Genomic DNA, 12,603 nt, shown 5'->3' on the forward strand with positions numbered 1-12,603 from the left:
CTTCAGGCCCTGGGTTCCTATGAAGGATCCACTGTCCTGGGCCCATATAGCACCCTGGCAACAGAAAACTTTAGGTACCCAAAGGTTTCTAAGTTCTGGGCCCAGGGTCCAGCTCTCTAAAAAGAAAAGCATTATGGGCTATACCCCAAGGGTTTGGGGTCCGGTTACTGACCACTTTAGCGCTGAGGCTTTTTTGGACAGAACCGGTAGCTCACCTAATCCCAAGGATGCGGAGGCAAGCTAAACCATGACTAACACCTAAGACACTGGCGTAAAAACTGAGGTACTCCTCCTATGGGAGGGGGTTATATAGGGAGGGGCATTTCCTGTTTGAGATTGCCAGTGTCTACACCTGAAGGTACTCCATATAACCCATATAGTAATGAATGCCGCTCTGTGTCCCGTGATGTACGATAAAGAAATACTTATTCCATTAGGACCATTGTAGGAGTTTGATTGTGTATAGCGGTAGAGATGGTCAGGTGCATGCAATGCCACTGGCAACTATGTGAATTATACCTCGTCTGTGTTGTGGGTCGAGTATCTGGTTGTGAATGACAAATGAAGCAATGTCTCCTGTGGGAGGCAGAGGTCAAAAAAACGTTAGTAAAAAGTTCAGTTTATGAATGATGTCATAGTATGGTGTACCAGTTCTATAGTGCAGTGTTTATTTCTAATTCTTTGTTAATACCCCCCCCTGGTGACAGCACGTCTAGGGCATATATCCAGTAAGTTTCCCTTTGGCAGAGATGCTGGAATCTCTCTGCCTTGGGGAAACTAGCAGGCATGGATTCGAAGACCCAAACTTTTAGGTCATTGGTAGATTTCTGGTGGTATTCCGCAAAATGCCAGGGGGCGCCGTGGCAAGGTTTCCAACCCGTCAAAGAAAAGTGGTGGCACTTCCAGCATAAAAAGTTTCCAAGACAGCTCCAAGAGCAACAGCAAATGCGTTTCACACTACTGTACTTAATTATTGCCAATTGCTATACGAGCCAGAACTTACAGCTGCAGGCGCAAACAATCATCTCCATCTCCCTCCCACAGCGATGTCTACCAGTGAAGCCGCTATATCTGCTCTGTATGACCAAAAATGAGCACATATACAGAGATGAATCTTGAATCCATATACAAAACCGATTTCAAAACGAATGTTACAGAAAAAAGAAAAAAAGACCTCAAAACACCCATCGGTATATATCACAAAGAACAACCCCCTATATACAGTATCTCACAAAAGTACGTACACCCCCCTCACATTTTTGTAAATATTTTATTCTATCTTTTTATGCAACACTGAAGAAATGACACTTTGCTACAATGTAAAGTAGTGAGTGTTCAGCTTGTAAAACAGTGTAAAATTTGCTGTCCCCTCAAAATAACTCACACAGCCATTAATGTCTAAACCGCTGGCAATAAAAGTGAGTACACCCCAAGTAAATGTCCAAATTGGGCCCAAAGTGGTTGCCACTGGAGTCCTGTTCCACTCCTCCATGACGACATTACAGAGCTGGTGGAAGTTGGAGACCTTGCGCTCCTCCACCTTCCGTTTGAGGATGTCCCACAGATGCGCAATAGGGTTTAGGTCTGGAGACATGATTGGCCAGGCCAACACCTTTACCCTCAGCTTCTTTAGAAAGGCAGCGGTCTTGAGGTGTGTTTGGGATCGATATGTTGGAATACTGAAGGATAAGCGACTTGCATGAGGACTCTGTTATATGCCCAATTCCTACTACAATCTTGTAAGTGTTTAATCCGCTTGTGCTCAACAATAAATCTTTAAATATTGCACTTAATGATCATTCAGAGTTGCTTAATGATCATTCAGGGAGCTCATGTGAGGAGCCCTGACCAATCCCCAATTGGAATTAGCAGGGGCCAGGCCTCCCATACAAGCTCAGGTCTCAGCCCACTGGAGAGGAGTTGTCGGCGGGGAGATGTGGAGAATGGCGCATTAGGCAGCAGCAGGGGCCCCACCCCCATCTGGGGGGGGGTGCGCAAGGTCTAGCGGAGGAGCTACATCCTTACAAGGTCATGGATGGAGTATCCTGGAACAGAGAGGCTGGAGAAGCTGTCGGAACATGTGTTCATCATGGACTCGGGCAGGAGAGGTTGGTGAGTGGACCACAGTGGATAATGGATGATCTACAGTGAAGTTTGAAGCACAAGGAGAGAAGCCCTGAGAGAAATAGTCTGCAGGAGATACACAGAGGAGGAGAAATAGTTTGCATGGCAATGCAGGGGAAATGACTGTAGATATTATCTGTGCATCAGTACTTCAAACCGAATTTCAAGTTCTTTAATATATGATGGCAAAGCAACATTACTGCATGTGCATAGACTGAACAGTACAGTATTTGCAAGGCCTGGCAGCATTTTCTTTTACATTTACTGTACTTACCGGAGGATGACATCGGAACATATTTCAAAGAGAGCTTCATCTCTCCTCTGTTCTCCAACCCAATACCAGCAGCCGGGGTCTGAAAGATAAAACCATGTGCTCAGATTACATTGTTTGAAAAAAAAAAAAAGAGCTCCCTTAAAGCAGAGGTCCACACAAAAATGGAACCTCTGCTGTCAGTCCCCCCGCCCCCCCTCCGATGTCACATTTGACACCTTTCAGGGGGGGGGGAGGGGGAGCAGATACCTTCACCCACTCCCGTGCTTAGACTGCCGCATTATGAATTTGCTTTGCCAACACTGAATCTGCGTCTTAGCCAATCAGGTTGCCGGGTCTTTTACTGGTCACCCGATTGGCTGAAACGTTGGGCGCTGTGATTGGACGCCTGAGAGAAGACATGGAGGACGCGCAGGAGACTGCCGCTGACCCACTCCGAGACGGGTGCCAGGCAGCATCTGATGGGGCGCAGTGGTGGCAATTGATGGGCATACTGGCAGTTTCCGATGGGGCACAGTAGTGGCAATTGATGGGCACACTTGTAGCATTTGATGGGACACACTGGTGGCAATGGATGGGTACAGTGGCTGCGTTTGATGGCACAGTGGCTGCAATTTATGGGTATATTGGCTGCATTTGATGGCACAGTAGCTGCGCTTGGCACAGTAGTTGCGTTTTATGGGTACAATGGCTGCAATTGATTTTTTTTTCTTCAGTTTGTTTTCGCCCCCCCCCCCCCCTAAGATTGAGTACCAGCCGCCACTGAGGAAAAGTCTGCAGTAGCCAGCAATAAATTAACTGTTGCTTTCCAATGCAAACAAATGATCATTGTATATTTCTTCTTTTTGTACTATGGGTGAATTCATAATTTTCGTTCTCAAAAGTTGGGATTGATTCACAGGTCATGGTCAATAAGTAACCATATGATACAACTAGTGGCAATGCAGGTAAAGTAATATAGCGACCAAAACTTTGGTTAGCAGGATCTGACTTTATATTAGCATTCTGTGACTTAAACGTGCCAGAAGAGTGGTCAGTCATCAAAGCCAATGCAGACTCCATTAAGTTGCATGGTGATGTCAGTCTAACAATGTAAACATGCTTACAGGAGCAAAGAGCATAGGAATGTCCATACCGTTGTCCTACTTTTTCATTGCCCAATCACAGGCTGGGTGTGGAAAGATGGCAGAGGAAGCCAAACTTCAGAAGCCACTTTCTCCAGAATACCCATAGAATGGAGGAGTATGCTTTTGGGGAGGATGCACCTCTAGGAATACACATGAAGGCTTCCTTAGATTCAGATTTTTGTCCAGAGTATTACATGTAATTGTTGTAGAATATAGGGTATACATGGATAGTAAGTGAAGCAGTAAAGTTGCATTTAACCATTCTGGTGACGTCGGCCCACGCTAGAAGCAGGTTATGTTTTGGAATATTTTGCTATACCCCTCCTCCAAGCAGCGTGGCTGTCGCTGCTCCTGTTCACATCATAGAAGCATTGTGCGGTAGTGGCTCCCCAACTTACTCGTGCTTCCAGCTGATACCATTTCCTCTGTGTGTCACTCCAGTCCCAAGTCCCTAAATTCACGTTAACTTCACCCAAAAAGCTGTTCCGGCCCAGTGCATCATGGTGCCACACCGACAGGTTCAGAGCTTGTGCCAGAAGAGACTGCTTGGGAATCTTGTACTGAAGAGAAGAAAAAAAAAAAGGAACATAAGTCCATCTAGTTCAACCAATAAAAAGTGGAAAAAATAAAATAATTATAAAAACCCACGTCTCGGTCAAGTACTACATGTACTTTGTCCCCTGGGGAACAGAACACATTAAAGAAGAATCACGCTTACATGTTTAAAGGAAAAATTCCAGCCAGCACATCTATAGCCTGGTAAGTTGTAAATTATATTTTTTATCCGCCGGTTGAAGACAATGATTATTGCTAGAGGCTACAGCAGCCGCTACCAATAATTGCACGTACAATCCAACAGGCTGGTTGTACCCACATTAATCGATCATTCAACTTGGTACATTCAGCCTTGCCCATACATTGTTCCAAAGTCAGCCGGTTCAGCGGGAGACCTAAACAGTCTGATCGAATCCGACACGGATCAGCTCGGCTACAACAAAAACCGCCGTATTCTATGGGCGCAGCAGGCTCCCAAGGGGGCGCACAGGCTGGAGGGAGCAGTCGCTGGATGTATAATAACACACGACAGGGTCGATAGTATAAATGTCTTTCTAGGTTGCAAAAGTGTCCATACTATAAATTATGTTGTGGAAAGGTGCTGTTTGTTATGTTGAGAACCGGCCCATCCATTGTTGGGGGTCCGGTTCATGTTTCTTTTGATGTCTGTCCAAAATTCTTTAATAAAACTGTTATTGAACCTAAAAATCGCCGTATTCTAGGCCCTGTAACTGATTTATATGACTGAACTATTATCTAGTGCAGTGGTTCTCAACCTGGGGGTCAAATGATGATTTGCCAGGGGTCACCAAATCCTGGGCTGTTCTTGACTCTCCCAGCATTTTTGCGCCCACCCAGCAGGGCTGTCCCTGGAGCTTGCGGCCGCCCACTTCGCAGCCCCCCATTAAGTTCACGGCATGGCTGGGGGGTGGAGGCTAGAGGTCAGCTGACTGGTGAGGAATGTGAAGTGGGAGGGGTTGGAGGAGACCCCATCTCCTAATTTCCACATAGGTGTCACTGCTACGAGACACCATAAAGTCGGAGACACAGTGAGTAACACTACCTGTGATTATAGCTGCCATTAAAAGTCCCCACTACAGTTCTCAGATCAGCAGATGACCCAAGTTGGCTGATCAGAACCCCCCCCCCCCCCCAGCATTTCCACTGATCCCATTCCCCCCACCAGCAGTGCCACTCATCCCACTCCCCCACCAAGGAGTAAGAGAAGGAATACAAATAGAGAATACATGGAAGGGAGAGGAAAAAGGGGGAGAAACAAAGAAACAGGGGGAGAAATAATAAAAGAGACGGATGAGGGAAAAAAAAACTAGGTTAGAGAGAGATAAAGGGGAAAGAAAGGAGAACAAAGAGAGAGTGGTACTTCCTAAAATGTACCACAAGGGGGTTCAATACTGTATGAGTGGAAGGGACTCGGGGAGCGCAAATTGCTGGTCTTGCCTTGGGTGCGGACAACCTACGTTACAAAAATTATTTTACTGTTAGGGGTCCCCACACCTTGGGAAACTTTATCAAGGGGTCACAGCGCTAGGAAGGTTGAGAACCACTGATCTAGTGGGAAAAATAAAAAAGGTATTTGTTCTTGAGCACCTCAACCTAAGATTTATTTATTTTTTACCCACTAGATGTTTTGATAATAGGAGACAGTTATATAACATAGAATACAGCAAGTTTCATTGTAGCTGAGCCGATGTGCGTCACAACACCTTTTCCATGACTTTCTCTTACAGTTCCCCCATTTCTTCTATGATTACGGCAGAGATAGAAGTGATGGAAAATCTCCCTAGTGAGGTTACAGACTGGAGGAAAAGCCTGGCAAAACTTGACACTTTAAAGACCAGTGAAAGATATTTGGCTGGAGTTCGGGTTTAATCTTCTATAAGCCTCCAACATTTGGTAACCTATAAATACTTGCCCTCAGTATTTCATTGTAAACCGGGTTCAGCGTCTTCTTCTTCACAGCCGTTTTTCTTTTACCCATCTTCGCCTTTTCTGGGAGCAAATAGGCCTTCACATATCTATAAGAAAAGATAAAATGTTCATGCGGGAATAAGTACTTTGGAAAGTCAAAGGTTACAGAACAAGGCCAGGATTATTATTCCTTATGAAGCCCAACATTAATTTTTACTACTAAAATGTGAATGTATCTTCACATATCAAAAGGCATATTAATAAATTTTACTTCTACAATGTATAAATTTGTCCTGGGTACTTAAAGTGGAGCTCCACCCAAAAGAGGGTGTTCTGCTTTAAGCACTCCTCCCCTTGCCACTTTTGGTAGTATTGACAGGTACCCACTCTTTCGCTCGGATTGCCCAGGCAGTCTGAACAGAAGTTCTCCTCTTCCCTTCCTGCAGTCATCTGGGACATGTCACAGGTCCCAGATGACTGCCAAACTATTCAGTGCGACTCACGCATGCGCAGTGCACACCCAGCTGTGAAGCCGCAAGCTGTCACAGCCGGGTGTCCACAATTCAAATGCTGGCACAAGAAGATGGAGACAATCGACGGCTGGGGTGAGCACATCGTTGGATCATGGGACAGGCGAGTGTGTGTGTTCAGAGTCAGCAGCTACGCTTTTTGTAACGGCCGACTTTTAATAAACATAGAAATGACTGGAGCTCCTCTTTAAGGTGCAAGTTCACCCATTCTGAAAAAAAATGAAAAAAGGTGAATATTGTACACCCTCTGCCCCACCGGTCCCTACTGTACTTGCTCCCGTCGGGATGAGCTCCAATAGTCCTGGGATTAGAGATCTCTGCTCTTCTCCCTCTTTTGTGCAGTCCTGTAACTGCCACTTTGGCTGGTCTAATAAAAGTATTTGACTACTGGCAGAAACAAAAGTTTTAGTTACCTATTGTTCCAAATTAAAGGTACAAAGTTTTATTAACTTTACTGCCCAATCACAGGTTGGGGCGCAAGAAGGTGTGCAATGCATACCCCTAAATGACAGCAGAGGAAATTTGGTCCCCAACTCGGCTCTGCTGCCTGACAGGGCTGGCTGTGTAGATCTCAGGACTGGATAGACAGATACAAATCCTTTCAGATATGTAATCATTTATTCTAGGTTCTATATTGATTTTTATTTTTTACAAAGTTCCATCAAGCTTTGTAAAGTTTTCAGTCTCGACCTGAATTCAGATGTTTCTGCAAGGCTAATGGTGCCCCAGACGTCACTATATGACGAAATGCGTAGGAAGGAGCGATATGCTAGCATCATTACAACAAACAAAAGTCACTGCCCCTACCTATGACTGGTCTATACAATAAGGAGCGCTGCAAAGGGCGCATATACATACAAAAACATGGAATATCCAGGCTCAAACTTACCGACCAATCAGCAACCAACCAAATTCACCTGTCTAACATTGTGCGTTAAAAACAGAGGTTTAGTTGCACGCATTTGCAAATGCATGTGTAAGCTGCAGGCCCCGTCAAGGCTCTCTGTATACTGCAGTCCTAACTATAACATTGCATTTTAAGTCTCCTCAGTAGGAGCACATGACTGCTGATGGATAGATAAGGGGCAGGTGACTGGAGGTAGCCCAGCCCTCATTAAAGGGGCAGGAGCGCACTGCACACTCAGCAAATGGAGCGCACACTGTTAGACAGGTGAATTTGGTTGGTTGCTGATTGGTCGGTAAGTTGGAGCCTGGATATTCCATGTTTTTGTATGCTGGCATCATTGCGGTCCTCGGCAAGGACGGGCTGCTGCTCTTTTGCCAGCGCTACCATTTTTAAAAGGCAAGGATTTACTTTCCTTGATGTAGGTGCTATAATTTGAGCATTTGTAATAAAGTCTTAAAGATTTTATGCTATGGTGGGCCCTTTATACTTTGGGGATTACACTTGACAATTTCTCCTGAACGATTGGATTGAATGTCGCAAGAGGATCCTGGGATGGTGCTTAAAGGCCCTGGCTGGGTACAGCCGCAAGAGTCACTGACCTTCCATAATAGGAAGCACTTTGTTGATGGTGGTGGTATTTCAAGGATCACACACTTCAAGTTGGTGAATGTTCTGGTCAATGTCAACACCATTTATTATTTCAGCACCTTCTGACTTTTAATAAAACCTTTTGTTTGGTATATTGAGCAGAACCATAGTATTAGCGTAGCGCTGCATGGGATTATATTGTATGGGACGGAGTTTATATCTGCTTAAACAGGTTTAGGTTTTAGCTTATTAGCGCAGTTTTTATTCCTCTCGTAATGGTAAAGACCAGCTGTTAGTCTTACGGGTCAGAACGCTGTTTCTTCGGTTCGGCTACCGCCAGTTCTCTGCACTGGTAAATGTAAATCAGGAACTCCTTCAGTTGCTCCACATAGTCGATTGAAAACTCAATGCCACCTTTAATGTCAACGTTGCCAAAATCCCCGCTGTAGATGCTCATGACACTTCCACTTACCTGCAAAAATAAACCAATTATTTATTTTGTTCTAGCAATAAAAAAAAATAAAAAATTATAAAATAAAAAAAAAAGTCACAAATTATCACATAAAGGAATGCACAGAAGGAGCCCACAGATAATAAAACCCTCCACCAATTCCTGTTGAAATTGGTACATTTCTGTACCAACTGGCATTTCACTGTCCGAAAAGGGCGCTCTCATTGGACGGGGAGAAGGCATTTGGTGCAGCTTGGCCCTCAGGTCCTGGTGACAATGAAATTAAATTAGAAGGGCACCAAAGAAGTTTCCCTGGCCATTAATGATAACAGCAGACCTATTGAAGTTTTAAAGCATCAACAGGGAGAAGAGATCGAGTTTAAGAACTTGCTTATCGGGCCAATTCTGACATTTGCTCTCTATTTTTTTTATTCATTTATTTCATTTACTTTTTTTTTCCACGCTGTCAATTTTTTTTGATCAACTTTATTGCCATTACAAGGGATGAGCAACATTGTATGTTATAGCATGTGCAGTGATAGGTCTTTTTTAGTGGGAGATCTGGGGTGTACTAGTCTCCAGATCTCTCCTTTCACCTCAAAAGCATCTGATCGGTTTGATCAGATGTTTGTAAGGCCGGTATACAAACCGCAACTGAAAACAATTAAATCCTCCTCGCTTCCGGCTTCATTAATTACAATGGAGGGAGAAGGAACAGATGGATGCACCTTGCCCTTTACTCAGCCGGTGTTCGGTCAGATTAAGCAACCCGTCAGAATGTGTAACGGAAGTGAGGTTTTATCGCTGCCATCTTGCTACACCCCACACTCCTCCACAGTAAGGATACACTGAGAAGGCAGCAAGAAAGATGTCCTCTTGCCCCCTTCTCAGTGTTTCCTTACTGTGGAGGAGTGCGGGGTGTAGCAAGATGGCAGCGATAAAACCTCACTTCCGTTAAACATTCTGACGGGTCGCCTAATCTAAGGGGAACACAGGCCACACAGGATGCAGCAGTCCCAGGGTCCCCGATCACACCAGAGAGCCTGGGAACAATGGTGAGCCTTCCACACCCTGTAAAAGTGATCAGGTGGCTCTAGAGCAACTTTGATCGCTTTTACAGGAAAGCCCATTACCAGCTGCAAATTTTAATACCAGAATCATGCCAGGTGCAGCCTTGATCCTGGTATAACTACTTCCACCGAAAGGAAGTACAGGTATGTCTTAAGGGCTGGAAGTAGTTCAAGTATAGGTACAAAGTGGGGAAGGATTAGAACCCAAGCTAAGTTTTCACAGCTATCTTGTGTTCCTTTAGGATGTACCTCACTTCCTGCCCTTCTGATAAAAGTGTTACCAGACAGAAGTGAGGGGAATTTAACAGCAACACTAACCGGAAAAACATTTTTTTTTTTTTAGTAGAGTTGGAGGGAAGGCTAGAACCCCTGTCCATTATTTTCTGACTGAGTCAGTTTCAAATTTTCCTGTCTGGTGAAACGTTTGTCAGTAGGACAGGAAGTCAGGGTAAATCTTCTCCAACAGACCCGTGAAAACCATCAAAAACCTGATGAGATTGTAATCCTGCCCAACTTTACACAAAACTAGAAAGTTTTTGGCTTGACATTTTGGTGAATTGCAGCAACAAATCAGTAGACATCAGTATAGAAATGGTGATTAAAGTGGGAGTTCACCCTAAAAAAATGTTTTAAGATTAGATTCATGCTCATTTTGTCTAGGGGAATCGGCTAGTTTTTTTAAAAACGAAGCAGTACTTACCGTTTTAGAGAGCGATCTTCTCCGCCACTTCCGGGTATGGTCTTCGGGACTGGGCGTTCCTTCTTGATTGACAGGCTTCCGACGGTCGCATCTATCGCGTCACGAGTAGCCGAAAGAAGCCGAACGTCGGTGCAGCGCTATACGGCGCCTGCGCACCGACGTTCGGCTACTTTCGGAAAATCGTGACGCGATAGATGCGACCGTCGGAAGCCTGTCAGAAGACAGTCAATCAAGAAGGAACGCCCAGTCCCACAGCCCATACCCGGAAGCGGCAGAGAAGATGTATCTCTAAAACGGTAAGTACGGCTTCAATTTTTAAAAAAACTACCCAATTCCCCTAGACAAAACGAGCATCAATCTAATCTTAAAAATTGTCATTTCCGGGTGAACCTCCACTTTAAAGTGGAAGTAAACCCTCCTATAGTTTTCAGCCGAGGAAGCTGCCATCTTGGCCTCTGTTTAATCTTCACCTGCCATGATGCTGCACATGTGATTAGTTATGACACCAGCCATTGGATGGTTTGACGGTTTGGTTAAGAGCACATCCAATACGACAGTTGCATTCATGGCATTTGTGTCGGAAATGTAAGATTTATCAAACCGTTAAGTCTGGGTTTACTTCCGCTTTAACAATACCATCAAGAAATATTTTTTTTAATATTCGTTACAGGAAACACTGATACGATTAAAAAAATAAACCTAAAATGTACACATTACCTTGATCATGTATTAAAGTATGGAAGTCATATAAAATCAAGGACAGTACAACTTATTACATTTGTAGTTGAACATGAACGTTGTAATCAATATACCACGCCATATTATCATTTCCCTTAAAGTGGTTGTAAACCCGGACATATAACCAGTGAAGTGACTGGCCTCATGTTATACACAGAGGTGAAACTTCCTCCTACATAATTTGTACCCATTTATCTACATTATTCTCTTCTCTAGAGCCAAAGTGCTAAATCATAAAGATTATCTGAGATTTCAGAAAAAAAAAAAAAAAAAGAGGGCACAGAGCTAAAATTCAAAACTTTAGAGTTTAGTGGGGAGAGCTCAGAGCTGATTAGAGGGAAGACACCACCTCTACACAGCTCACAGAAACAGAACGGAGGCTGAAATCAGCTGCAGATCCTCCTATGTCACCTTTTTTCACTTCGTGTCAGGAAAACTTGTCAGAAGTGATTCATGCTGATAGAGGAACAAAGCCGCAGACAGAAATGACACTTCGTGCTCTTAACCAAGACAAGTACACACTATAGAGTGATATAGTCAGTTGCATGTCTGAGGTTTACAACCACTTACATTTTTTTTCATTATTAGAGGAAAAATAGGTCATTAGTAAATCACAGACAAAACAAATTGGGTTATTCATGCCCACAAGACACAGGTTACTGTGGCCTAGTAGATAGGATTCTGTAGCCTGCTTTTGTAGCCCAATGACTTCTTTTGACAAGACTTGGCTCCTGTACTTTTTCCACCCATTAGTTTTTTGTTTTTACAGTATTCAGATCCTGATGGGCAGAAGTACATGTAGTACTTTGTCCTGTTTTCATAGGTGCCTTGTAATGCTAGTTTCTATGTCAGACAGGAAGTCCTCCCTTGGTGCAAGGGCCACCAGACACTGCAGATAGCAAGAAGACAGGTGCTTTGCGCAGTGTCATCACTAGGGTTGGCATTACCTGGTGCAGTAAAAACATGGCGTCACCCCCCCCTCTAATAATTAATCCCTTCCCCCTTAGCCTGCCATAGTGCTCTGACCTGCCGCTGCAGAGTAACAGCAGTAGACACTGGGCAGGCTAGTGCATCGGGCTCTCTCCTGCAGGGCAAGCTAGTTTTGGGCCGCCAGCGCATGGCCATGGTGTGCACCCCAAATCTGTGTGATGTCATGGATGGGGGGGTGACACCATCCTGGTCAGATATCAGGGGAGATGCCGATTCCCGTCTCAAGGGAGGATGGGGTGGGGTATGGGATGTGTATGGGGAAGATGGGGTCGTCACACTCACTGTGACTGTGGTGCAGGGTTAGGCTGATGTAGTGCTGGTACTAGATTCCAGCCAACATGGTCTGGCTCTGCCCACTGTGGCTGGTTGCCCTCCAAGCACTCATCCATTGTTGCTTCAGCTCCGCCAACTATCAGCATGTTAGGCCGCATTTCAACTCCATGGGCTCGGACGGAGATTTCTGCACAAAGGGGCGGGGGGACTGGGAGACTGTGGTGCCCTCTGGGAAGCCTGCTCAGAGGGCTGCAAAAACTGTAAAAGTTTGTCCAGCACTGGAGGACTCTGGGAGGGGGGTCCTGGAACTCTGACTGGGGAGGAAATTCTATGGGGGAGGAGAGAGGGGC

The 12,603-nt window shown here is 44.8% G+C and overlaps 1 protein-coding gene across 14 annotated transcripts in view; it reads right to left on the bottom strand.

The window, feature by feature from the left end:
- SYTL2 (synaptotagmin like 2) overlaps nt 1-12,603 on the bottom strand; it is a 164,302-nt gene that overhangs the window by 16,114 nt on the left and 135,585 nt on the right. For 13 of the 14 annotated variants that reach the window (XM_040340070.1, XM_040340069.1, XM_040340066.1 and 10 more), the window contains 5 exons: nt 8,334-8,503; nt 6,011-6,113; nt 3,921-4,082; nt 2,399-2,477; nt 520-576 (listed from right to left, as the gene is read on the bottom strand). In XM_040340070.1, coding sequence (XP_040196004.1) covers nt 520-576; nt 2,399-2,477; nt 3,921-4,082; nt 6,011-6,113; nt 8,334-8,503 — 571 coding nt within the window. The remainder of the gene's footprint in view (nt 1-519; nt 577-2,398; nt 2,478-3,920; nt 4,083-6,010; nt 6,114-8,333; nt 8,504-12,603) is intronic. The other variant, XM_040340064.1, reaches the window with a different exon arrangement.

This window comes from Rana temporaria, chromosome 2 (genome assembly GCF_905171775.1).
Source record: "Rana temporaria chromosome 2, aRanTem1.1, whole genome shotgun sequence".
NCBI classification, from domain to species: domain Eukaryota; kingdom Metazoa; phylum Chordata; class Amphibia; order Anura; family Ranidae; genus Rana; species Rana temporaria.